Source organism: Cervus elaphus, chromosome 23, assembly GCF_910594005.1.
Source record: "Cervus elaphus chromosome 23, mCerEla1.1, whole genome shotgun sequence".
NCBI lineage: Eukaryota > Metazoa > Chordata > Mammalia > Artiodactyla > Cervidae > Cervus > Cervus elaphus.
This window is the reverse complement of record NC_057837.1, coordinates 47,352,881-47,377,375: the sequence shown is the minus strand read 5'-3', so window position 1 is coordinate 47,377,375 and position 24,495 is coordinate 47,352,881. Positions and strand designations below refer to the sequence as shown.

The following is a 24,495-nucleotide window of genomic DNA, read 5'->3' as shown; positions in this document are numbered from 1 at the left end:
TAGTTATTTAAGAAACGGCCAATGGAAAAGGGACACTCCAACCCTTTTTTCTGTCTCCCTGAAAGTAAGAAATAAATCTCTCATGTGAAAGATGTACTCCCTGCATCCGGAGCTTTAAGAGAACACCCTTATATCCAAGAGACAGGGAATTTATCCAAGAAGCCTACATAAACTAACCTTATCACTTCTTTAATTTACTACGCCAAGGCCAAGCTCCATTTAGATTCTTCACTAACTGGGCATCCAAAACCTAAGTTTCTTCATCCTGTCAATTCTTCATAAATAGTCTGAAAAGCATAAAGCTACCTGCTGTGGCTACTTTTTAGGTCCCATTCCTATGGGGACTCCATGCGCTTGAGTTAAAATGCTTCTTTTTCTCCTGTTAATCTGTCCTCCATCAATTTTATTATTAGTGCAGCCATCAGAATTTAAGAGGAGTCGAGGGGAAAATTTCCTCCTCCCCAACAATAATTTTTAGTTTAGCCTTTTTATGCATTTAAATTGTACTTTATATTCTGTGGCAAGTCCAAATTTTGTGCATGTGAACCGTTTAGTTTTACTATTTTTTAACTTTAAAAATTCCAAACACTTTTCAACAAACATTGGGATTGATACTAAGCATATCGTATGTTAATGCAGCATGGTACTTCAATACTAAAAATAAACACTCATCTGCCAATGTTTTCTTTTTGTTCCACAACCCTAATCACTAAGCTCAACAAATTCCTCCTGAAACCAGAGGCCTGGTTCAGACTGCTCAGCCAGTTGCTAAACTTCACAGCTGACTCAGCACCACTCCACCTCCCAATCACTTAAGGTCCACGAACAGCCAAGTCCAATAGCAACTGGGAGTTTACGACCAAGACATAAAGGAAAGCTGTGCCTTCAGACTCACCAGGAACACCCATGGTGGATCAACCTGCCTTGACCGAGCTCATAGGAACTGCAGAAATCCAAGACAAGGAGCCCAACTCCAAAGATTTCATCTGCTGAGGAGATAGGACCTAACCAGGATTTGGACAATTTCCACAGAAGACTGGAGAAGGGAGGAGAATGAAGAAATAGGGTGTAGTAGTCAAAAGCGTTCCACAGAGGAGACTGGGGCAGAGCTGGGCCTCAGGGGACGAGGGCTCCATGCCTCACAGGCCTCATACCAGTGTAGCCTCCAGTCTGCTTGCAGTCTGCAGGGCCTGTGCTGGCTGAGGTGTCCCTGCTTCCAGTCTGCAGGCCCCAAGGAACTCAACGGCCACTGTCACCAGCTCCTCTCTCACAGACTGGTGCAGAGTGAGGCCCAGGCTCCCCCACTGCCTTCCCCTGGGCCCGCTGGCAAACCCTGAGATCCTCATAGGTCCTCCTGTGTTAGGGATTCTCTGGACACACGATGGAAGAAAAATGACTGGGGAAACCAAGAGGCCCAGGGGACAGAAGGCTAAGGCAAAGACAGAGAAACTAACATTTAGCCCTGCACAGTTCAGGCTATAACTTGAATTTTAGGCCTTTTTGCTCATCCCTATAAAATAGGAGCCAAAGCTTCTGATAATCCAGTAAGCACACCTCTAATATACAAGTCACCAGCTGGTCATGGCATGACAGGCCATGTAATAATATCACAGCCCTACTGAACACCCCACTGCCCCAAATCTCCTCTAGACTATCCTAGTGGCATGTCTGTGAAAAATGGATAATCATTTCCAAAAATCCTTTAAGAACAATACCACAGTTTAGATCTTTCAACTTCATTACTTAAAAAAAACAAACAAAAAAAACCTTATAATCAGTAAGAAAAATGTGAATATACCAATGGAAAAATCAGCCAAAGAGAAAGACAATTTGTTAAATACAAATAACCTGTATTTATAAATGACATAAATAAAATGGCCACAAAAAAACATTTTTCTCACATCAGACTGAACGAATAGATAAAAAGAATATTCACTATAGACCAAGGTTGGCAAAAAACAGTACACTCATTCAGTACTCCTGGAAATGTATATCAGTACCACCTTTCTGAAAGGCAATTTGGAAATATGTACAAACAGCCTTTTAAAGGTTCACATCTCTGATCTAGTCATTCCATATTAAGACACTATCCTAAGTGAATATCCAGAGAGATCCAATTTATGAGGATGTTCATCATAGCATTAATTATAGAAAGAAATAAGCTATATGTCCAACAATAGAAGATTCTGCCGTTACCTGTTTAACAAAGATAGGAAAGAATGCCAAACAGCCATTTTAAAACCACGGGGAAAAGATTAACAGGACAAGATGAGAATGTTAACAGCAGTTATATTCTGGGTAGTTTACACACAGTTATAGTTTCCTGTCACCTCCACATTTGCCACAAGTATTGCTTCCATAATTTAAAAATTATAGGGCTTCCCTAGTGGGCCAGTGGTTAAAAATCTGCCTTGCAATGCAAGAGACACTGGCTCAGTCCCTGGTCCATGAAGATCCCACGTGCTGTGGAGCAACTAAGCCTGTGCACCGCAACTTCTGAGCCCATCGCTGCAGCTACTGAAGCCGACATGCCTTAGAGCCCATGCTGGGCAACAAGAGAAGCCACCGCAAAGAGGAGCCCACACACATCGCAACAGAGTAGCCCCTGCTCACCACAACTAGAGAAAAGCCCATGTATAGCAACAAAGAGTCACCACAGCCAAAAAAACAAAATAAATAAAAATTAAAAGTACAAAATGAATATATCTGAGCCTCTCACTCCTCTGTGCTGACACCTTTACTGCCTTTCCCTAGGCTCTATGGCAGGGCACTCAAGGCCTCCCCGTTGTACTTTGGGACCCCTGACTCATTCCTGCTCCTGAAGAGCAAATGTAACCCTGTAACAAGGTCTTTCCTCTGCCCCTGACCAGACGGTGCTAAACACCTCAGAATGTTGAATGATCCCCGGAATCACACACAGATGAACACATGAGGCAATAAGAGAATCTTTGAAGCAATCAGAAGAATCAGTCCTAAGATCAGCTTCCACAACCACATTACTTGTGCCCAACTCGTCAAAGTCAAGAGATATTAGTGGACAACAAACACTGGAAATGCTAGGCCAATTTCCCTGAAAAATCTCAAACCATCCTGGCTTTCTATGCCCTGTTTGATTGCTGGGACAATTAAAATCTGTTTTTTCAATTTCAAGTGGTGGTTCATTCTAGTGTTTTGGATATCCTAAGACCAATAAGAAATGTAACAGCTATGTTAGAACACCAAACTAAATAATCAGGATAATTCTTCCCTGAGATCTAGGAAACAAGATGTCTAACCAAAGCTCCTAGGGCTCAAGCAGGACCCTACAAAAATATCAGGTGTCACTTGTCTGATGAAAAGTTCCTAGAAGAGCCTATACCTGAGGAAGAAATGGTTCTTTTGTCAGAAGTTCTCAAAACTGCTATCCCCCCGGGGGCTCCTTTTCCCTAGACCACTATGTGCAAACTGAAAAGTCTCTGGACAAAGAAATCTGCGGAACAAACAAGAGTTAGTAATAGCAACTGTTCAAGAGAAACTGAACAGGTTGTTTGACTGACAACCTCATGAGAAGATAAAACTCATGTGGGATTTGCTCTCCCAAAACTACAGGAAGGCACAGACCTGGGCCCAAACAGCACAGACAGGACCATGGTGGGAGATTCTATTCAAAGTAGCCAAAGATCGGCAATGAAGGAAGGAGCTTCTAAAAACACCTTCACCTCAAAGCAGGATGAGACACTATAAACCTGCAACTGAAGGGAAAAGAGAAAGTGTTAAGCCCATGGCAAAAAAAAAAAAAAAAGGCCAGAGGCAATGAGAACTTGAGCCAGCCAGTCTTCACATGCAATATAAGACTATTTCTTAATCTCATCCTTTAGTTATTTTTCCACCAAGGACTTCTCACTTTGAACACATTCTAATATTATTTTGAAGACTGTACTTATTAAAAACTGATTTGTTTCCTCAAAGATAACTGCCACATTGCACATCGTTGTTAGGCTCTTCAGGCAACAGGACAGCTGGGTTTCAATGGCAGCCCTGCCAGTAGCCCTGTCTAGCAAGTTACTATTCCAACATCTAGGAAATACACATTTCTGCTGCAATAGTGGGAAGGGGGTACATGGGCAATAACCTCTATCCAAAGTCATCTTATTAAAGCCGCACCATTTCTGGTTATTTCCACCACACCAATTTGTGAGAATTTAAGCACATCATTTAAAACAACAATTACTGCTCCATCCTATGGAGAGATCAAAAGATATAAATTAGATGATGATGGACAGGAACTGAGGGCCTGGATTTTCCTCTATTTTTAACAAAGCGGTACTAGACATCCATCTTGGGAGATTCAAGGATGCAGGAACTTTTCTACATGTTATTCCTTTTGTTTGCCAAACATTTATCTACTGCACCATCCAAGAGATGCTCAAAGGCCTGTGTCTCAATAGCTCTCCCACTGAGGAGCAGGCAGCTCTCAGCTGCCTTCTTTCAGCCCCTTCCTTCCCATCCCCAAACCTGCAAAACAGTCCCCCTTTCTTTGCTGCCTCACTGTCCATGAAATCAGCTGCCTGCCACCACTGGAGAAGACCCTCAGCCATCAGAAATCTCTTCTATGCTCTGCCCTCATCTTCCCCCACCTTTTCTTTTTCTTTGCTTAGCAGATCTCCTGCCCATTTTTAACAGGCATTTTCAGGCCTCTGGAAGTGCTTAGAGATCACTAGTTGCCCCAACATCTATTCTCATTTTTTCCCCATTGTAATAGAACCCCAATGCTTAGCCAAGTGCATGGCCATTTCCCAGCTTCTCTTACAACCAAAGGAAGACATGTGACAAAGTCTGGCCAATAAGCTGTAAGCAGAAACAGTAAGTTTTAGAAACAGTGACCATTTTCAAAGAAACAATGAGTTTTTCAAGGAAACAAAGAAACAGTGAGCATTTTCAAGGAAATGGCCTTACAGGAAAGCAGCAGCCCTCTTCTGCCCTTCTTCCTTCTGAAATATGGATGCAATGGTTGGAACTGCAGCAGCCATCCTTTACTAGAGGCAGAAGTCACATACTCAGGATGGCTGAAGAGCAAGAGTAGGAAACTGAATCCTTGACATTATGAAGCAGCTGGTCCACTGACCTCTAACCTTCCTTTATGTAAGGGAAATACATTTCCATTGTGTTTAATCCTCTATCATTTTTGGTTTTCAGTCACTTGGAGTTAAACAGGGCAAGGGCTACTTTTTGGCAAAGAAGCCTGAGATTTTGCTATGTTTAAAGAAATAGGTTATAAATATACATTGCTAGTTGTTTTGAAAAGCTATATAAGGGCTAAAAAAATATCCCCAAAAGAGCTTAGCAAAATCCATAAAATGGCAAATGTGTGTATAAAGAGTTACTGTTCAAAAAAACTTAGGTCCCATTACCTTCTGAGATAGCATCTTCCATAAGTTGATTTGGGGGTCATCCCGGGAAAATATAGGGGCAGAAGATAAACCATGTTTCACTTCTTATTCTACTTGACATCTCCAAGGCACCTGACACTGACCTTTTCTTTCTTCTCAAAAACTTGTTCTCTCAGATGCTGGCAGCACATCACATTCTCCTTCATTGGCCTCTACCCTGTCTCCTCTCCTCCATCAGAAAACTCCGACCAAACTCCCCAGGGTCAGTCATTAGCTCTCTGTCCTTCTTGCGTGTCAAAAGCAGAAGCCCAAAATTCAGTTTTCACCAGTCAAGAGGAACCATTTTTATTTTCACTACACACATCAAACAGGAACAAGAACAGTGTTGCAACTACCTGCTTCTCATGTTGTAAGATGAGCTTGGTCTCTCAAAACTCAAAACTACTGAAAAGTGCAGACAGGGCCCATTCCCTTTAACCTCAGTATCCCTCTGAAATGCCAATGGGTACAATAAGTAATAAAACCATGACCTCAGACAGAAAAACGAGGGGACAGAAATCATCAGTGGATGAGATTTCAACAAATTTCTGGATGACAAAGTAGACTGAAGAGCTAAGATGGATGGAATAAAACAGGGAAAGAAAAAAAAAAAAAACACATACACAACCAAGAATATATATAGAAGAAAGGTTCCAGGAAAAGTAGGAGCCCTCTGCCCTCTGAAACCCCGGAAGAGCTCTGGACTGAGATCTGATATATGAGATAGCAGATGAGATTTAGGAGGCTGTGCTCCCTAACCACTCAACCTAAAATGAAGCCTTTCAGGCAAAAGACTCCATCTAACCACATAGAAGTCAGGCCAATTCCAACTCACAACAGAGATGAACCAAGACACTGCTATGTGTCTACCCCATTCTTTCCATGTCAGAATGGGGTCTGTCCTGCCCACCTTCATCCTGTCCCTTTTTCACAACTGTACTTGAAGGGGCAAGAGATGACAGATAGTAACTCTTTCATATGTAAGTTGTCAGACCCAGTGAGACCACCACTGGACATCAAAGTGTGATGCGGACTATCAGTCACACATGACTGGTGACTAGACGGAGCTTTGTGTTGTCTGCCTTGGGAGGAGGCGATGAGTTCTGCAAGCCAGAAGAGACGCCCAGATCAAGCAACACACACTGCCATCCCTCCCCAGCTAATGCTTTCTTCTAAAGACATATGAGGAGTAATACACACTTCATAGAATGCACATGATCCTCAACATAATGTTTCCAATGTTTATAGAAGGAAAAAATGTCCCCAAATATCTTATGTCCCAAAGATCCATTCAGCAATTTTAACAGGACAATGAATTGGAGAACATTTTTTTTGCGGGGCGGGGGAGGTGTGGGGAGGAGGGAGATGCGCTGACTCTGCGTTGTTGGGCATGGACTTTTCTCTAGTTGCAGCAAGCAGGGGCTACTCTCCAGTTGCAGTGCATGGGCTTCTCCCTGTGGGGGCTTCTCTTCTTGTGGAGCACAGGCTCCAGGGTGTGAGGACTCAGTAGCTGCACTGCACAGCTTAGCTGCCCCATGGCATGTGGCATCTTCCAGCACCAGGGATCGACCCTGTGTCCCCTGCACTAGTAGGTGGGTTCTTAACCACAGGATCACCAGGGAAATCCAAGGGGAGGAATTTTTGAGTTACATTTCAAATAGTACTGGGAGAACATCAGAATTTTTAAATAGTATATTAAATTTCTAAAGATGTGTGGTCTCCAAAGATACTTTTGAGAGTCATATTGTCAACACATGCCTTGTGAAGATATTATAATGAGAAGTTTCCTTTTATTTTTTGTGACCATGCCACAGAGTTTGCAGGATCTTAGTTCCCCAAGCAGGGATTGAACCCAGGCCCTCAGCAGTGAGAATGTGGAGTCCTAACCATGGCAATTCTAGGGAATTCCCAAGAAGCTTCTTTTAAAAAATGGCCTGACACATATCATATAGCACCACACAAAGAAAAATTTAATCTAACTACCAAGAATATAACACAATTTCATTCTGCAGTTTTTCCATCGTAAAGCATGGTCCAACATAGTCCACAGGAAGATGAAAGCAGTTCAGCAAGATTTACAGCAGCACAAAAACAAGATACTTGATTCCTGAACCTGATAATTCACTTGATGTGAACCCCATCATTAGGATGACCTAATGTATCCTCCAAACTGAGACACTTGAGAGCAAAAAGAGTGTCTCACCCTTTTCATCACCCAACTCATCGACACCTACAACAATGACTGCTTCAACCCTCGCTGACCATCTGAAGTACCCATTTTCCTACTGAGTTATCTTTTTTATATTTGTTTTGTAGGAATTACTTATAGATTCTTAATAAGTCCTATATCAGAAGTGTTTTTTATAAGTATCTTCTCATTGTGGGCTTCCTTTCTATTCTCTTAACAGCTCAATTATCAGAATTTCTTAATTTTAATGTAGCTCAATTTGTCAACTGTTTCCTTCATAGTGAGTGGTTTTTCACAGGGACGTTTAGACATTACTAACATTATATCACATCTGAAAAATTAACAAATCCTTTAAATAACCAATATTCAAACTTACCCAATAATTTCATTTTTTTCTTAATAGCAGTTTGATTGAATCAGGATCCAAATAAGGTCCAGAAATCATTAATATGTCTTAAGTCTTTTAATTCATAGGTTTAATCCTCCATATGTCTATCTCCATTGCTTTCCTCTTGATTTTTTTTTTAAGTGGGGGAGGTGGGTCTCCTTGCCACTTATTTTCTAAAGCAACCAGGGCACTTGTCCAGCGCTGTTTCTCACTATTCCTTGGATTTCCTGTAAACTAGAAGTTAGCCTAGAGTCTTGAATAGTCTCAGGTATGATTTTTTTTTGAGAAGATTTCTCCATCAGTAGTACTGTACAATATACTTTTATCAAGAAATACACAATATCTGGTTGTGTGATGGTAGTAGCCCTGATGGTCATTGCTTCGTTCTAGTTAACCCAATGGTTGTAAAAATATTAATATTCTATCACTCCTTTCTCAATTATTCTATACAGAGAAACTTCCAGTCAACTATTTGGTTACTCTAAGGTACAGTGCATGTAAGAAAGGCATGATAATGCCTCAGAACAACACCATGGCCTCAATAAAATCACACACAGCCACTAAAAATGATAATGGGTTAAAAAGTTTAGACCCGAACAATGTTTAGGGCATATTCTTCACTTATTTACTTATATTTATTTTTAATGCACACAGGAGCTACTCTTCTTGCAGTACACAGCTTCTCATTGCGATGGCTTCTCTCGTTGCAACTCACGGACTCTAGAGCGTGGGCTCAGCAGTTGTGTTGTACAGGCTTAGTTGCCCCGCCACATATAAGATCTTCCAGGACCACAGATGGAATCATATAAGATTTTCCTGGACAAGGGATGGAATCTGTGTCCCCTGCATGGCAGGAGGATTCTTAACCACTGGACCACCAGGAAAGTTCCTAGAGCATATTCTTATAAGTTACAATAATACATTGTAAGTTACGTTGTAAGTTATAATTGTACACTGTTAAGTTACGATAGTACACATAATGCAGGAATGTGCAATGTGTATAAAAAGAAATATTAAAAACGGTTATCTCTAAGTAGCAGGATTAAGGTGATTTCTTTTTCGTGCTTTTAAAATGAATATATTTTATTTTCATCTATGTCATAATTTTTTTTAAAAGTTTGAAATACTACCTACAAAAAACTTTTATAAACCTTAACAATGTGGGAAAATGCTCCTGACAGCATAAGGTTACCATCTAGGAGTATCATTTTAGGTGTCATGTCTTATATTTCAGTCTTTAAGCCATTTTGAGTTTATTTTTGTTTATGGTGTGAGTATGTGTGTGTGTGTTTGTTTTGTCGCTCAATTGTGTCCGACTCTTGCGATCCCATAGACCATAGACTGCCAGGCTCCTCCGTCCATGGGATTCTCCACGCAAGAATACTGGAGTAGATTGCCATTTCCTTCTCCAGGGGATCTTCCCCATGCAGCAATTAAACCCAGGTCTCTTGCATTGCAGGCAGACTCTCTACTGACTGAGCTATGAGGGAAGCCCTATGGTGTGAGAGAGTGTTCTAATTTTATACCACTTGCTGAAGAGACTGTCTTTTCTCCATTGTAAATCCTTGCCTCTTTCCTTGAAGGTTAACTGACTACAGGTGTGTGGGTTTATTTCTGAGCTCTTGATTCTGTTCCACTGATTTATGTGTCTGTTTTTGTGCTAATTCGTGCTGTTGCATTACAGTGGCTTTGTAGTCTAAAGTCTGGGATGGTTATGCCTCCAACTTTGTTCTTTTTCTCCAGGATTGCTTCAGCAATTCCAGGTCTTTTATGTTTCCACACAAATTTTATGATTATTTGGGCCTACTTCTGTGAAAAATGTCATGGGTAATTTGATGGAGAACATAGGCAAAAATTCTCTGACACAAATCACAGAAATACTTTCTTAAATCAGTCTCCCAAGGTAAAAGAAATAAAAGCAAAAATAAACAAATCAAACTTAAAAGTTTTTGCACAACAAAGAAAACCATAAACAAAAAGACAACCTACAGAATGAGAGAAAATATTTGCAAACAATACAACTGACAAGGGCTTAATTTCCAAAATACTCAATCTCAAAAAATGGCAATATCAAAAATATCAGCTCGATATCAAAACACAAACAGCTCAGTCAAAAAATGAACAGAAGACCTAAATAGACATTTTTCCAAAGAACACAAACAGATGACCAACAGGCACATGAAAAAAAATGCTTAACACTGCTAATTATTAAAGAAAAGGAAATCAAACTACAATAAGGTATTACCTCACACCAGTCAGAATGGCCATCATCAAAAAGTCTAAAAATAGTGCAGTTGTTGAAACTCTGTCATGCAATGCAGGGGTTCAATCCCTTGTCAGGGAGCTAAGATCTCACATGCCTTGGAGCAACTAGGCCCATGTGCCACAACCAGAGAGTCCTTGCACCACAGTGAAAGATCCCACATGACACAGAGATCCTGAGTGCCGCAACTAAGACCTGACGCAGCCAAATAAATAAACCAATCAGTGGCTCATTTTTTTATATCCAAAAAAAATGATATAAACGAATTTATTTATAGCAGAAACAGGCTATTTAAAGCAAAAACTATTCTATTTAAAACAGAACAGACTCACAGATATAGAAAATAAACTTATGGTTACCAAAGGGGAGGAGGAGGGAAGAGGGATAAATTAGGAACTGAGGATTAACAGATATACACTGTTATAACAGATATCAAATCCCTTATGATTATACAATGGAAGTGATAAATAGATTCAAGGGATTAGATTTGATAGAGTGCCTGAAGAACTATGGATGGAGGTTCGTGACACTGCAGGAAGCAGTGATCATGACCATCCCCAAGAAAAAGAAATGCAAAAAGGCAAAAGGGTTGTCTGAGGAGGCCTTACAAATAGCTGAGAAAAGAAGAGAAGCTAAAGGCAAAGGAGAAAAGGAAAGATATACCCATCTGAATGCAGAGTTCCAAAGAATAGCAAGGAGAGATAAGAAAGCCTTCCTCAGTGATCAATGCAAAGAAATAGAGGAGAACAATAGAATGGGAAAGACTAGAAATCTCTTCAAGAAAATTAGACACCAAGGGAACATTTCATGCAAAGATGGGCTCAATAAAGGACAGAAATGGTATGGACCTAACAGAAGCAGAAGGTATTAAGAAGAGATGGCAAGAATACACAGAAGAACTATACAAAAAAGATCTTCACAACCCAGATAAGCAGGATGGTGTGATCACTCACACTCACCTAGAGCCAGACATCCTGGAATGTGAAGGCAAGTGGGCCTTAGGAAGCATCTCTATGAACAGAGCTAGTGGAAGTGATGGAATTCCAGTTGAGCTATTTCAAATCCTAAAAGATGTGCTAATCCTAAAAGAAATCCTAAAATCCTAAAAGAAAGTGCTGCACTCAATATACCAGCAAATATGGAAAACTCAGCAGTGGCCACAGGACTGGAAAAGGTCAGTTTTCATCCCAATCCCAAAGAAGAGCAATGCCAAAGAATGCTCAAACTACCACACAATTGCACGCATCTCACACTCTAGCAAAGTAATGCTCAAAATCCTCCAAACCAGGCTTCAACAGTACATGAACCATGAACTCCCAGATGTTCAAGCTGGATTTAGAAAACACAGAGGAGCTAGAGATCAAATTGCCAACATCCAATGGATCATAAAAAAAAGCGAGAGTTCCAGAAAAATATGTCTTTCTGCTTTGTTGACAATCTCAAGCCTTTGACTGTGTGGATCACCACAAACTGTGGAAAATTCTTAAAGAGATGGGAATACCAGACCACCTGACCTGCTGCTTGAGAAACCTGTATGCGGGTTTCAAGAAGCAACAGTTAGAACTAGACATGGAACAACAGACTGGTTCCAAATCGGGAAAGGAGTACATCAAGGCTGTATATTGTCACCCTGCTTATTTAACTTCTATGCAGAGTACATAATGCAAAATGCCAGGCTGGATGAAGCACAAGCTGGAATCAAGACTGCTGGGAGAAGTATCAATAAGCTCAGATGTGCAGATGACACCAGTGTTATGGCAGAAAGCAAAGAAGAACTAAAGAACCTTTTGATGAAAGTGAAAGAGGAGAGTGAAAAAGTTGGCTTAAAGCTAAACATTCAGAAAACTAAGATCATGGCATCCGATCCCATCAATTCCTAGACAGCAAATTAAAAAACAGAGACATTACTTTGTCAACATAGGTCTGTCTAGTCAAGGCTACGGTTTTCCCAGTAGTCATGTATGGATGTGAGAGTTGGACTATAAAGAAAGCAGAGCACAGAAGAATTGATGCTTTTGAACTGTGGTGTTGGAGAAGACTCTTGAGAGTCCCTTGGACTGCAAGGAGATCCAACCAGTCCATCCTAAAGGAAATCAGTCCTGAATATTCATTGGAAGGACTGATGTTGAAACTGAAACTCCAACACTTTGGCCACCTGATGCGAAAAACTGACTCATTTGAAAAGACCCTGATGCCGGGAAAGATTGAGGGCAGGAGGAGATGGGGATGACAGAGGATGAGATGGTCGGATGGCAACACTGACTCAATGGACATGAGTTTGGGTAAACTCCGGGAGTTGGTGATGGACAGGGAGGCCTGGCGTGCTGCAGTTCACAGGGTCGCAAAGAGTGGGACACGACTGAGCAGCTGAACTGGACTGATACAGCACAGGGAACTCTATGACATATCTTGTAATAACCTATAATGGAAAAGAATCTTAAAAAGCATATTATATATGTATATATATATATATATATATATATATATATATATAAAACTGAATCACTCCTGTACACCTAAAACGGACACATTATAAATGAACTACATGCATGCTAAGTCGCTTCAGTTGTGTCCAACTCTGAGCGACCCTATGGACTGCAAGAGACTGCCAAGTTCCTCTGTCCATAGAATTCTCCAGGCAAGAATACTGGAGTGGGTTGCCACAACCTCCTTCAGGGGATCTTCCCAACTCAACTACATTTGTATTAAAAGAAAAAAAAAAAAAAGGACAAGCGACCAGACCATGAGTGGCAGCATTACAGTCACGTGTAGCAATATGCACAGGAGGAAAAGGCATTTGAACAATGGTTGCTTTCCTGCACGATGAGATTATAGGTGGATTTCATCCTCATTTGCATACATTCCTGTGATTTCTATAATACATACATGCCTGATGAAGTATTGAGATGTTGTTCAGTCACTTAGTCATGTTCAATTCTGTGACCCCATGGACTGCAGCATGCCAGGCTTCCCTGTCCTTCACCATCTCCTGGAGTTTGCTCAAACTCATGTCCATTGAGTCAGTGATGCCATCCAACCATTTCATTCTCTGTCATCCCCTTCGCCTCCTGCCTTCAATCTTTCCCAGCAGCAGGGTCTCTTCCAATGAGTTAGCACTTTGCAACAGTTGGCCAAAGTGTTAGAGCTTCATCTTCAGCATCAGTCCTTCCAATAAACACTCAAGGTTGATTTCCTTTAGTATTGACTTGTTTGATATCCTTTAGGATTGACTGGTTTGGTTTGCTGTCCAAGGGACTCTAAGGAGTCTTCTCCAACACCACAATTTGAAGGCATCAATTCTTCAGAACTCAGCCTTTTTTACTGTCCAGCTCTCACATCCATACATGACTATGGGAAAAACTATAGCTTTGACTATTTGAACGTTTGTTGGCAAAGTATGCATGCATGCATGTTAAGTCACTTCAGTCATGTCTGACTCTTTGCGACCCCATGGACTGTAGCCCTCCAGGCTCCTCTGTCCATGGGACTCTCCAGGCAAGAATACGGGAATGGGTTGCTATTTCCTTCTCCATGTCGGCAAACTAATGTCCCTGCTTTTTAATATGCTGTCTAGGTTTGTCACCAATTTTCTTCCACGGAGTGTCTTTTAATTTCATGGCTGCAGTCACAATCCATAGTGATTTTGGAGCCCAAGGAAATAAAATCTGTCACTGTTTCCATTGTTTCCCCATCCACTTGTCATGAAGTGATGGGATCAGATGCCATGATCTTAGTTTTTTGGAAGTTGAGTTTTAAGCCAGCTTTTTCACTTTCATCAAGAGGCTCTTTAATTTCCCTTCGCTTTCTGCCATAAGGGTGGTGTTATCTGTACATATGAGGTTATTGATATTTCTCCCAGCCATCTTGATTCCAACTCGTGGTTCATCCAGCCCGACATTTCGCATGATGTACTCTGCATAGAAGTTAAATAAGCAGGGTGATAATATACAGCCTTGACGTACTCCTTTCCCAATTTTGAACGTCAGTTGTTCCATGTTCAGTTCTAACTGTTGCTTCTGGACCTGCATACAGGTTTCACAGGATGCAGGTAAGGTGGTCTGATATTCCCATCTCTTCAAGAATTTTCCACAGTTTGTTGTGATCTACATAGTCAAAGGCTTTAGCACAGTCAATGAGACAGAAGTAGAGGTTTTTCTGGAATTCTTTAGCGTTTTCTATGATCCAACCCATGCTGGCAATTCAATGTTTCCTATGCCTCTTCTAAATCCATCTAGTACATCCAAAAGTTCTTGGTTCACATACTGTTGAAGCCTAGTTTGAGAAAGAAGAGAAGCAAAAGGCAAAGGAGAAAAGGAAAGACAAACCCATCTGAATGCAGTTCCAGAGACTAGCAAGGAGCATACTGAGATGAGGGAAGATCTTAAATGGATTTTGAGAAAACAGGACTTCACCAGGTAGAGGTGGAAAGAGGGGTGACAGAAAACAAGCTTATTTCCTAGGGTTAGAAATATCAAGAGGCAAGATCCATGTCAGAGAGGCCCCAAGCAGGAAGGAGGTTGGTTAAGAGACAGGGTCATAAAGGACCAAATTTAAGAGATCTGAAAAGAGGGTCAGAATTTTTTTCTTCCCTTCTGTAACTCACAGAGTAGTTTCAGAGCTGTGCAAAGAAAGGTCAGGAGGACTAGAAGGGGCTGACAGTAAATCCTGAAGGAAGGAAACTCAATTAGAAAGATTTACGACTAGTTCAGGTATCAAGTCCTGAACTACCTTGAATATGCAAAAGCAATAGATAAGGAACCCAGGTATCATCTGATGTGAACATCTGGCCTGGACTAGATGAGGGAGCAGAGACATGGGGACTAATGGACTCCCAGCTGGAGCAGAGCAGACAGGAGAAGGAAGTTCTATGTCTAAAAGGAAAAAATCAGATTTGAGACAAAGTAAGTTTGTGCTGACTGAGGTATACATATACCTAGGAATTTCATGCAGATCACTATAATCACAGGACTAGCAGGACACAGACTGTGGGTACAAGGCTTTGAGAGTCACCCACTGAGGGATTCAGGTCAGTGACACATATCCTCTCAATGTCAGAGACCCAAGAGCAGAGAATGCCGCCAGTAAATCTCAAATCTCAAGGGCTCTTTCAAAAATGCAGCAAGGTCTTCACAGAGAAGTCCCAGGCTGGTCCTGGGGTTACTCTAATACAAAAGAGCTGCTGCCAAAGAGCAACAAATTCAAAGGACAGTTCGGGTCCTTCCAGGCCAGCAGCAGGGGCTCATAAGCACTACTTCCTGGCAGGGGTAGGCTGCTGCTGGGGAAGAGAATCAGGGAGGTAGGAGGGAGGCACTCCCAGTGTACACCATCACCTTTCAAATTCTGAGACATGCACACACTGTCTAGTCAAAATAACAAAGTTTAACCTTCCTTAAAAGGTCACTCTAAATAAATAAATAAAAGGTCACTTAACTGAATGGGCCCTATGCCATCCCCACTGCTGGGGCAAACTTGAGCAGAAGAACAAAGACTAGGCAGTGGAAGGGTGAACTGTCTAAAGGGGGCCAGGTCTGCCCTGGCTGGCGCCGCACCACCGCCCCAACCAGGCCACTACTGCGCAGCAAGGCTTGGAAGGCAGGAACTCAACCCAACCCTAGGAACAAATCAGCATTCTTCCAAGGAGAGGCTGGCAAAATTAACAGTCAAGAGTCTCTTTTCCAAACCAGACACAGTCTGTTAAGTGGAAAGCTGTGTTTTGTTACCCCCACAGCCTCCAGCACCAGGCAGGAAGGCAAAGCACAGACAGCACGCAGGAGAGATGCTTGACAAGCCCTCCGCCACACTAACAAGTTCAACACACTCCATCTGTGTGGACCTTAGAAAAGATAGCAGAGTGCACAAATCAGAAATAATGACGCGCTATTTTTTTCAAACAGCTTAAAGGGTGATTATGTGCACTGTGAAATTAGGAGAGTCATTTCAAAAGCTTCCCAGATACATTCAAAATTATAACTTCTTGAAATCAGTGGAGAAAGAATGGATTATTTGGAGCCAAAAGTGATATAAAATCCTGGATGTTTTCCCCAGGAGCACAGACACCAGCCCTCTCTCAGAGCTAGTGAGACTGTATAATAGCAGACCTTGGGTTCAGTGAACATTCTAAAAGAAAATGTGTAAATACTGAATGACATTGTTGCTAGGACAAATAGTTCTAATACTAAGAGCCACCAACCAGAAAGCATTTATTCTGAGTAGGTTCCCATGAAGCTCAGAGTGAGGAGCTGACAACCTGCTAGGAGTTCCTTTCAAGGATACTGGAGTGGGTGCTCCCAGGGGTGAACTTAAAATATATAAATCACCACTTTTCTAATAACCAGGAAAACAGGACCTAATCAACTTTTTCTACCAAAAAAAAAAAAAGTTTTCTCAGAGTTTCAACGTTCACTCAGGAACACATACATATGTTTATATACATATATATATATTTGGCATTTTGAAAGATTTTGCTATTTTCGTGAAACAACAGGAGATACTGGGGCTTTTTTTTAATCAAAGTCAATCAATGCAGAAACTTTTAAAGTCTATAAATTAAGTCTGTATCCTAAAAGGCAACATTATGCAACATAATGAGTAAAAAGGAATCAGAAAACCTTCACACTATTATTGCATCTAACCAGCTGTGAGACACTGAGCAAGTAACAAGCTCTCTGGGCTACTCTGCTATAAAATAACTAACCCTAAAATCCCTTCTAGTTCTAACATCTGATAAGAGCAATTTAATATTTTTTAAAATGTTAAAGGCTAATGAAATATCACATAAATGTACACAAAACATTTTAAACAAAATGTTTTTTGGAAAAAACTAATTTTAAGTAGCCGTAAGTTGGAACATAACTGAGTTTTTAAAATAAAATTATACTGTTTGATCAGCAACTTAAAATACTGGGTTATATGAAAAACTAATCTTTCATCTTCTCTTTCTATTTAAGTCTGGGAGCCATAGTTAAGGTTTACTGATTATTCAAAACCTAAATTATTTCTCAATGTAAAAAAAAAAAAAAATAGACTGAAAGAATAAAGCATTTCTCCTGCATCTGAAGTAGTCAGAGATCCGAAAATAAGATTTTATTATTTCAGTAGTTCACTTTTGAAGTCTAGCAGAAAACTATGTTTAATTATTTACCACTATTCTAAACTATGCTATGAAAGTGAAAGTCTTTCAGTCATGTCCAGCTCTTTGCGACCCCATGGATTATACAGTCCATGAAATTCTCCAGGCCAGAATACTGGAGTGGGTAGCCTTTCCCTTCTCCAGGAGATATTCCCAACCCAGGGATCGAACCCAGGTCTCCCAAATTGCAGGCACATTCTTTACCAGCTGAGCCACGAGGGAGGTCTGAAAAAGCTATTAGGGAAAGACAATTGCATGAAGCAATATTCCTTCTACAGCTGAAGTTTGACTGTGATTCTGAGCAATGAAAAATTCAGTAAGAAAATGAACTGAAAAGGTGGGTCATAGAAGGCCAAGCTCTGTCTGTAAAATTTTCTTTAAAAGGTGATAAATAGGAAAAGACTACTCTGAACACTTATAACTTGAAGATTGAATCATCTTCCAAGAATAGAAGGTGAATGTTAGTTTTTTCCTGTAAAACTACATTTCAACCAGAAACAATTGCTTAACACAGTACAATGTGACAACTTCTGCTCTACATATGTAACATGCATACTCATTTAATCCACATGAATATCCTCTGAAGCACATGCTACTTTTTATCACCCCTCTTATAGAGATGGACAAGCTGAGGCTTTTATGCAAGTGACTTGCTCAAAGTTACACAGCTGGTATGGAGTAGGAAAATGGCAACCCACTCCAGTATTCTTGCCTGGAAAATTCCACGGACAGAGGAGCCTTGCAGGCTACAGTCCATGGGGTGGCAAAGAGTTGGACATGACCGAGCAACATGGACTGAGTGACATCACACACACACACACACAGCTAGTAAGTGGGTGGCAAAGAGTTGGACATGACCGAGCAACATGGACTGAGTGACATCACACACACACACACACACCATGGACTGAGTGACATCACACACACACACACACACACATACACACACACAGCGCTAGTAAGTGTACTGTCCAGGGTGATGATAGCTCTAGCTGACTGTTATGCCACACACACACACACACACCATGGACTGAGTGACATCACACACACACACACACACACACCATGGACTGAGTGACATCACACACACACACACACACACACATACACACACACACACACACACCATGGACTGAGTGACATCACACACACACACACACACACACCATGGACTGAGTGACATCACACACACACACACACACACACACACAGCGCTAGTAAGTGTACTGTCCAGGGTGATGATAGCTCTAGCTGACTGTTATGCCCCTGCTCTTAAAACCACCATCTTCAGTTAAAATCTAAACTCCTCTTTCTAAATGATGCCTTTATTTCATCGTTATGCTGGTTTCATTGATGTAGAAAGAAAGCCTTGAATGAGTAAAACTCTAGTTTAAACAGCACTCTAGCACCTAAGGACAGTAGACAACTCCACATCCTTCCTTCTAACCTCCAAAACAAAGTCTCCTGAAATGCCAACCCAATCATAAATTTTAAGATGCCAATGTTTTGGCCCAAGTTCCATTCTCTCCTTTCCTAAGCTCCAATGGAAAAACATGCAACTATGGGAGGAAGATCATTTCCAAACCTTAAACTCCAAGTTTCTTGCTTTGGCAACAATACTGTGCTTTGGGACTTTAAAATTTTGAGCACGGTTCCCAGAGGAAAAATTTCCTTTATTAGCAACTGGTTTGACAATTCCATTCTAGGATGCTAAATATAATACATTCTGACTTTTATAATAATAAACACATTCCCCAGATTATTTTGAAATGACTATTTAAATTTTGTCACACCAGTTAGGCAACTGTAGCACCTTTTCCTAAATCTTTCTAATTTGTTTCAGTTCTTTTGATGAATTGACCTGACACTGTTTTCTGAATTCTACTACAAAATAAGAAAGCTGGAATTTAGCCATTTATTTCCCTTAAAAGATACCCTTGTTTTACTATTTATTTTCTTAAATTTTAACCCAAGAATATCAGCAAAGTCAGAATCATGGGAGTAAGTTTTATGAACCATGAAATAAAATAAACCTAATTTTAATACTTTATATACATTCATGTGATAGCTCAGATGGCGGTGAATCCACCTGCAAGGCGGGAGACCCCGGTTTGATCCCTTGGTTGGGAAGATCCCTTGGAGGAGGGCATGGCAACCCACTCCAGTATTCTTGCCTGCAGAATCCCCATGGATAGTAGAGTCTGGCAGGCTACAGTCCATGGGGTTGCAAAGAGTCAGATATGACTAAGTGATTAAGCACAGCATACATTCATCAAAGACAAATAAAGCATTTCACAGTTTTTTAAAGGAATCTTTATTATTAAAAACCCCATGCATGGTAATCCAGAAATATTGGCAACGGAGCAACTGCCTTGTTCTGAGCTAATGGACTAAGTGTTTGTGGAGCAACAAGCGTTCAGTGAACCTCAAAGCCCCAGGCATTCTCTCATCATAGGAGCAGTTTAAGCCAAGTTGTAAAAAAATGTAAGTACCTTTAGCTGACTAGTTCTTCATACCCTCCCTACCTAAAACAGGGGATGGGAAAGTACTTAATAATCAGCTGGTACTTTTGTCTTGGAAATGGATCCAAGCAGTTGGATGGGAAGGGTAGAAATTTTGTTTTACCTCATAACCTTATGGTTTTGGGGTATGGGGGTTTGCTTGTTTTTACCATTAAGTCTAATTCTTACAAGTAGCTTTTTAACATACAGACCACTAGGCATCATGCTTTCTTTTTTGACTGCTCTTTTCGCACCTAAAACCACAAAGTCCCATTAACATCAAGACTGATCTCTCACCCTATACAGGGCTATACAGCCTCAAAACATCTGGTAACTTCCCAACAGGCAAATGCATGGTGGCAACAGAGCTCTTCCAGGCCAAACTAGGGTATTTAATGTGAAGATTAGAAACTTCAAAGTACCTTGTCTCTGTAAGCGACTCCTCAACTTGCAACCAAATTTTTCTCCAAAACATATTCTAGAAATCAAATTTCATTATCTTTCACCCTTCTAGTGTAACTGCTGTTGACACCAAATCTTGGCTTCCTTCCTTCCTGATATCTCCCTAACGTTCCTTTCCTCCAGTTTTCTAAAATGGAAAGCTACATAAATGGGTATTGAGGGCCTGGTGTAGGGGCAACAGGGATTGGTGAGAGCAGCTGCTCCTCAGTTCCAGCCAAACATTAATCAGCTGGGAATATGATGGCAGATCTTCCAATGATCCAAAATAGGTAATAAATTCAAATGGCTGGGAGAAACATTCTGGTTTCTTAAAGCAACACAGGGACCAAAGAAAACAACTGCAGGTCACCAGTTGGCAACCCGCGAGTCAGACACTCTTTCATTCTGGTCCAGGCTCCCTCAGTCCAGTTTACACATCACTGTCATCAATCCACCAAATAACACTGCTCCTGACCACGACTAACTCCAGGCTTGAAATACTACCACGAAGTTTGCGCTGTCATTTAGCGTCCACAGTAACAAGGCCACTCATCACCTTCCTCAACTTTCCTACACAGACCTTTCACTTCAACCAAATAAGTCTACTCACCTCATCCCTCACCCCCTCAAGATGGCCTCTGTTCTACCCTCCTCTCTACCCCAACAAAGCCCACATCTGAAGCAGGAAACAAGTCCATCTTTGGGGACTATACCTTTCAACACCTAATGATTGCATGACTTCTCTGCTTAAAGCCAACAGATTTAACTTTCGAGAAGGGGTTTAAATCTCCTAACAGGCAAATCTCATGGCCTTGTCTTGATACACCTTCACCCCTCAACAAATAACGGGAGATCGGAAAGGCTAAGTCACGCTCTGAGGAATCTTTGCTGGGTCTCGACGTCTTCACACCCGGGAACGACTGGGGAGGTGGACTGAAGTAGGACAGCCCCTCGCCCCCCGCCCCAATCAGCCCTGCGAGGCTGGCGGACGTGGGCAACCTCCCGCGCTTTCCTTCCTGCGCCGCGGAGACACCAACCCCAACCGGACCCCAGAGCCGTGTCCTCGGGACCTCGACCTGCTGAACCCTGCCGCGAGCTCGGCGGGACCCCGCACCCAAGGACCCTCTGCCCTAGTCAGGCCCGATGCTGCCGGCGACCGCGCCAGAGTCCAATGGCGAGACGACCCCTCTGTGCGCGCCCCCCATGGACTTCTGGAGAACGCCGCTTCCGCAGCCGCGCCCACCCGGTGCCGCCGCTACCTTGTCCTCGGGCGGAGCTTCCGGCTCGCGGGCCACCCTCTGCCTCAGCTCCGTCATGCTGGAGACACCAGCGCTTAGTCGCCGCTGCCGCGTAGCGCAGACGCCGGGGCCGGCGCGCGGACTCTGCTTGGCCAGCCCCGAGTCGCCAAAGCAGGGCGCAACTACGCAGCGCCTCGCTAGCCCCACCGCAGCCTAGCCGCCAACCCTGGAACTCAGCCCCGCCCGGCGCAGCCGCCGCCCTTTCACCCGGGCGGAGCTTGACCAGCCTTCTCCAGCCTCTGCCTGCTAGCTCCTTTTCTGGTAAAGGCCAGGAGGGAGGGCGCAGGCGCACCACCGCCATCACGGCCCGGGAGATCCACCAATGGCGCGAACCCGTTAGGGAGGCGGGGCGGAGGCGGGGCAAGTGAAACCTAAAGGGGAGGCGTGTATTATTAGCTAGTAGCGTGAGGGGGTCGGGAAACGGCGTGCGTTTCGGAAGGAGACTAGCCAATGGGAACTCGAGCACTGGCGCCCAGGGTCTTAGAGGTTTAACAATTTGCTGGAGATAATAGACTACTTCCCCAGTCTCCAGCCTACCTAGTCAGTACTTTCCCTCACACGGATAAGTATTCGCTTAGTAGGCCCTGAGCGGAAAGGCCTGGGGGGCCCACCTGTGTAAAGGAGATTACTGATAAGGAAGTGAAAGTCAAACTTCAGTCTGTATCGTCTGCTTTATGTGCTGGTCACTGAACTATGTAATCTAATTTCTCTCATTTAAACTGCACAACACTTGGAAGTGGATATGACTTTCATTTTACACGTAGGGTTTTCCACGATTATTCAGATTTCTTTTCTGCCTTCTGAACTACTGGAAGACCTTTTAGGTGGGGAGGAATGCTGCCTACTTTGTTCGCAGCTGTATCCCCTCTGTACCTGACACATCCCAAGTCCCTAATGAATGAAGTTTCTCCTAAAAGAAAATGATTTAGCCAAGGTCTCAAGGCTAAAAAGTGCCCACTAAGAATTAGAACATAAATCTGTTTGCCACCAATGCCTGCTCTAACATACTCCCGGCCTTCTTAAATTCATTGTTAATATCTGTGTTACTCAGCATTGCCTTCAGCAGTTCCTGTTCGCTGCCTTGTAAGTGATGTAAAACAAGTATAAAATGGGGCCCCTTCCCTTAGCATCTTGTAATTTAACGAGAGAAATTTGCACACATAGGAGATGCAATTTTGTGTTAGCAATTTTGACCTGAACTGTGAGGTTTGGGGAAAATAGTGAGAATTCTGAAAAGGATGTTTTATTTTCTTGATTTCTGTGAAACTAGATCCCCAAATGCCTGTAACACTGCTTACAGTCTACAGTAAAGTAGACATGACATCCGTGCTAGGTCGCCTCAGTGGTATCCAACTCTTTGCGACCCAGTGGACTGTAGCCCGCCAGGCTCCTCTGTCCACCGGATTCTCCAAGTAAGAATACTGGAGTGGGTTGCCATGCCCTCTTCCAGGGGATCTTCCTGACCCAGGGATAGAACCCACGTCTCCCTCCTGCATTGCAGGCGGATTCTTTACTGATGAGCCACCAGGGAAGCCCAAAATAGGTGTGGAGGAACACTGAATTCAGGGTATGCTTTGCTCCCTATTAACAACATTGCACAAATACTTGGTTTTTTTTTTGAGAGAAACAGACCACTCCATTCAGGCCATTATGTATTTAGAGAAATACTTGCTTTTGTGTTTTATTTTGTCTTAATCTTATTTATAAAAGTAAATAACACACTGATTGTAATTTTTAAACTCTTTTAATCTGTTGGGGGCTGTGTGACCACTATTTTGACTGTTAGTGATCACCTCTTCAACTGAAGACTAGACACTTCTTGGACAAATTATACAAGGTTTATTAGCTATAGGATGTAAAAGGATGTCAACAGAGAGCCACAAGTTCATCCTTTAAGACAAGTGGAAGTGTTAGTAACTAGATTCTCACCTTTGGGAAACATGTGAGAGGTCACATCCAAGTAAGCAATACATCAGTCCTCCTGGAAGCTCAGCCGTTTGCTTTGAAACCCAGCCTAACTGGAGAACCAGTGCACACAGTTTCAGAATGCAAACCATTTTTCATACATTTACGAAGACTGGACCTTAGACACTGAAAGCCAGAGACCTTTGATTTTTGTTCAGATACATTGAATTGGGTTTCTCTATTGTGGAAACTTCAAATATATTAACCAACACAAGTTTTTAGACATATGGAAGTTTTGAAACTTATGTAGTCATTCCTTATGTTTTATGGAGTATTTTTTCCTTTTATGCTTAGAAGTCCACAGCAAGCTTTGTTAAATATTTACCAATATATTTTTCCATTTCTTGAGTTTACACGTATTTGAATTTTAATTAATCGTCAAATTTATTTCAATAAACAATTAGGAAGAGTCTATAGCTTTATTCTTTCCTAAAAGTTTAATGCATTTTTTTATCATAATTTAATTCATTTTTCTCACTGTTTGGAATAGCACCTTTACTAGATGTTAAAGTAATCCTCTTAAAATAGAAGTCTCATGTCAAAGCTCTCTTTGATAACTTTTTCACTTATAGAAGGCTTGCAAAGTGCTGTAAGATCTCAGCCCTGCCTCTCTTTGCAACTTCTCTCTCCTCTGTTCAGTGTGCTCCAGACATATCAATCTTTGAGTTCTATCATGTCAATTGTTGTTGTTCAGTCCCTAAGTCTCGTCCAAACCTTTGCAACCCCATGAACCACAGTCCAGCAGGATCCTCTGTAGGCTTTTACACAGAGATTTTTTGATGGGATTTTTCCTGGCGAGAATACTGGAGTGGGTGCCATTTCCTTCTCCAGGGAATCTTCCCAGACCAGGGATCAAACCCGTATCTCCTGCATTGGCAGGCTGATTCTTTACCACTAGGGAAGCCTATATGTCA

At 42.0% G+C, this 24,495-nt stretch overlaps 1 protein-coding gene across 2 annotated transcripts in view; it reads right to left on the bottom strand.

Moving 5' to 3' along the window:
* CDS2 (CDP-diacylglycerol synthase 2) overlaps window positions 1-21,880 on the bottom strand; it is a 59,827-nt gene extending 37,947 nt beyond the window's left edge. For both annotated transcript variants that reach the window (XM_043884901.1, XM_043884902.1), the window contains exon 1: window positions 21,578-21,880. In XM_043884901.1, the coding sequence (XP_043740836.1) occupies window positions 21,578-21,634 (57 nt within the window). In that variant the 5' untranslated portion in view covers window positions 21,635-21,880. The remainder of the gene's footprint in view (window positions 1-21,577) is intronic.
* Between the last annotated feature and the right edge of the window lie 2,615 nt (window positions 21,881-24,495).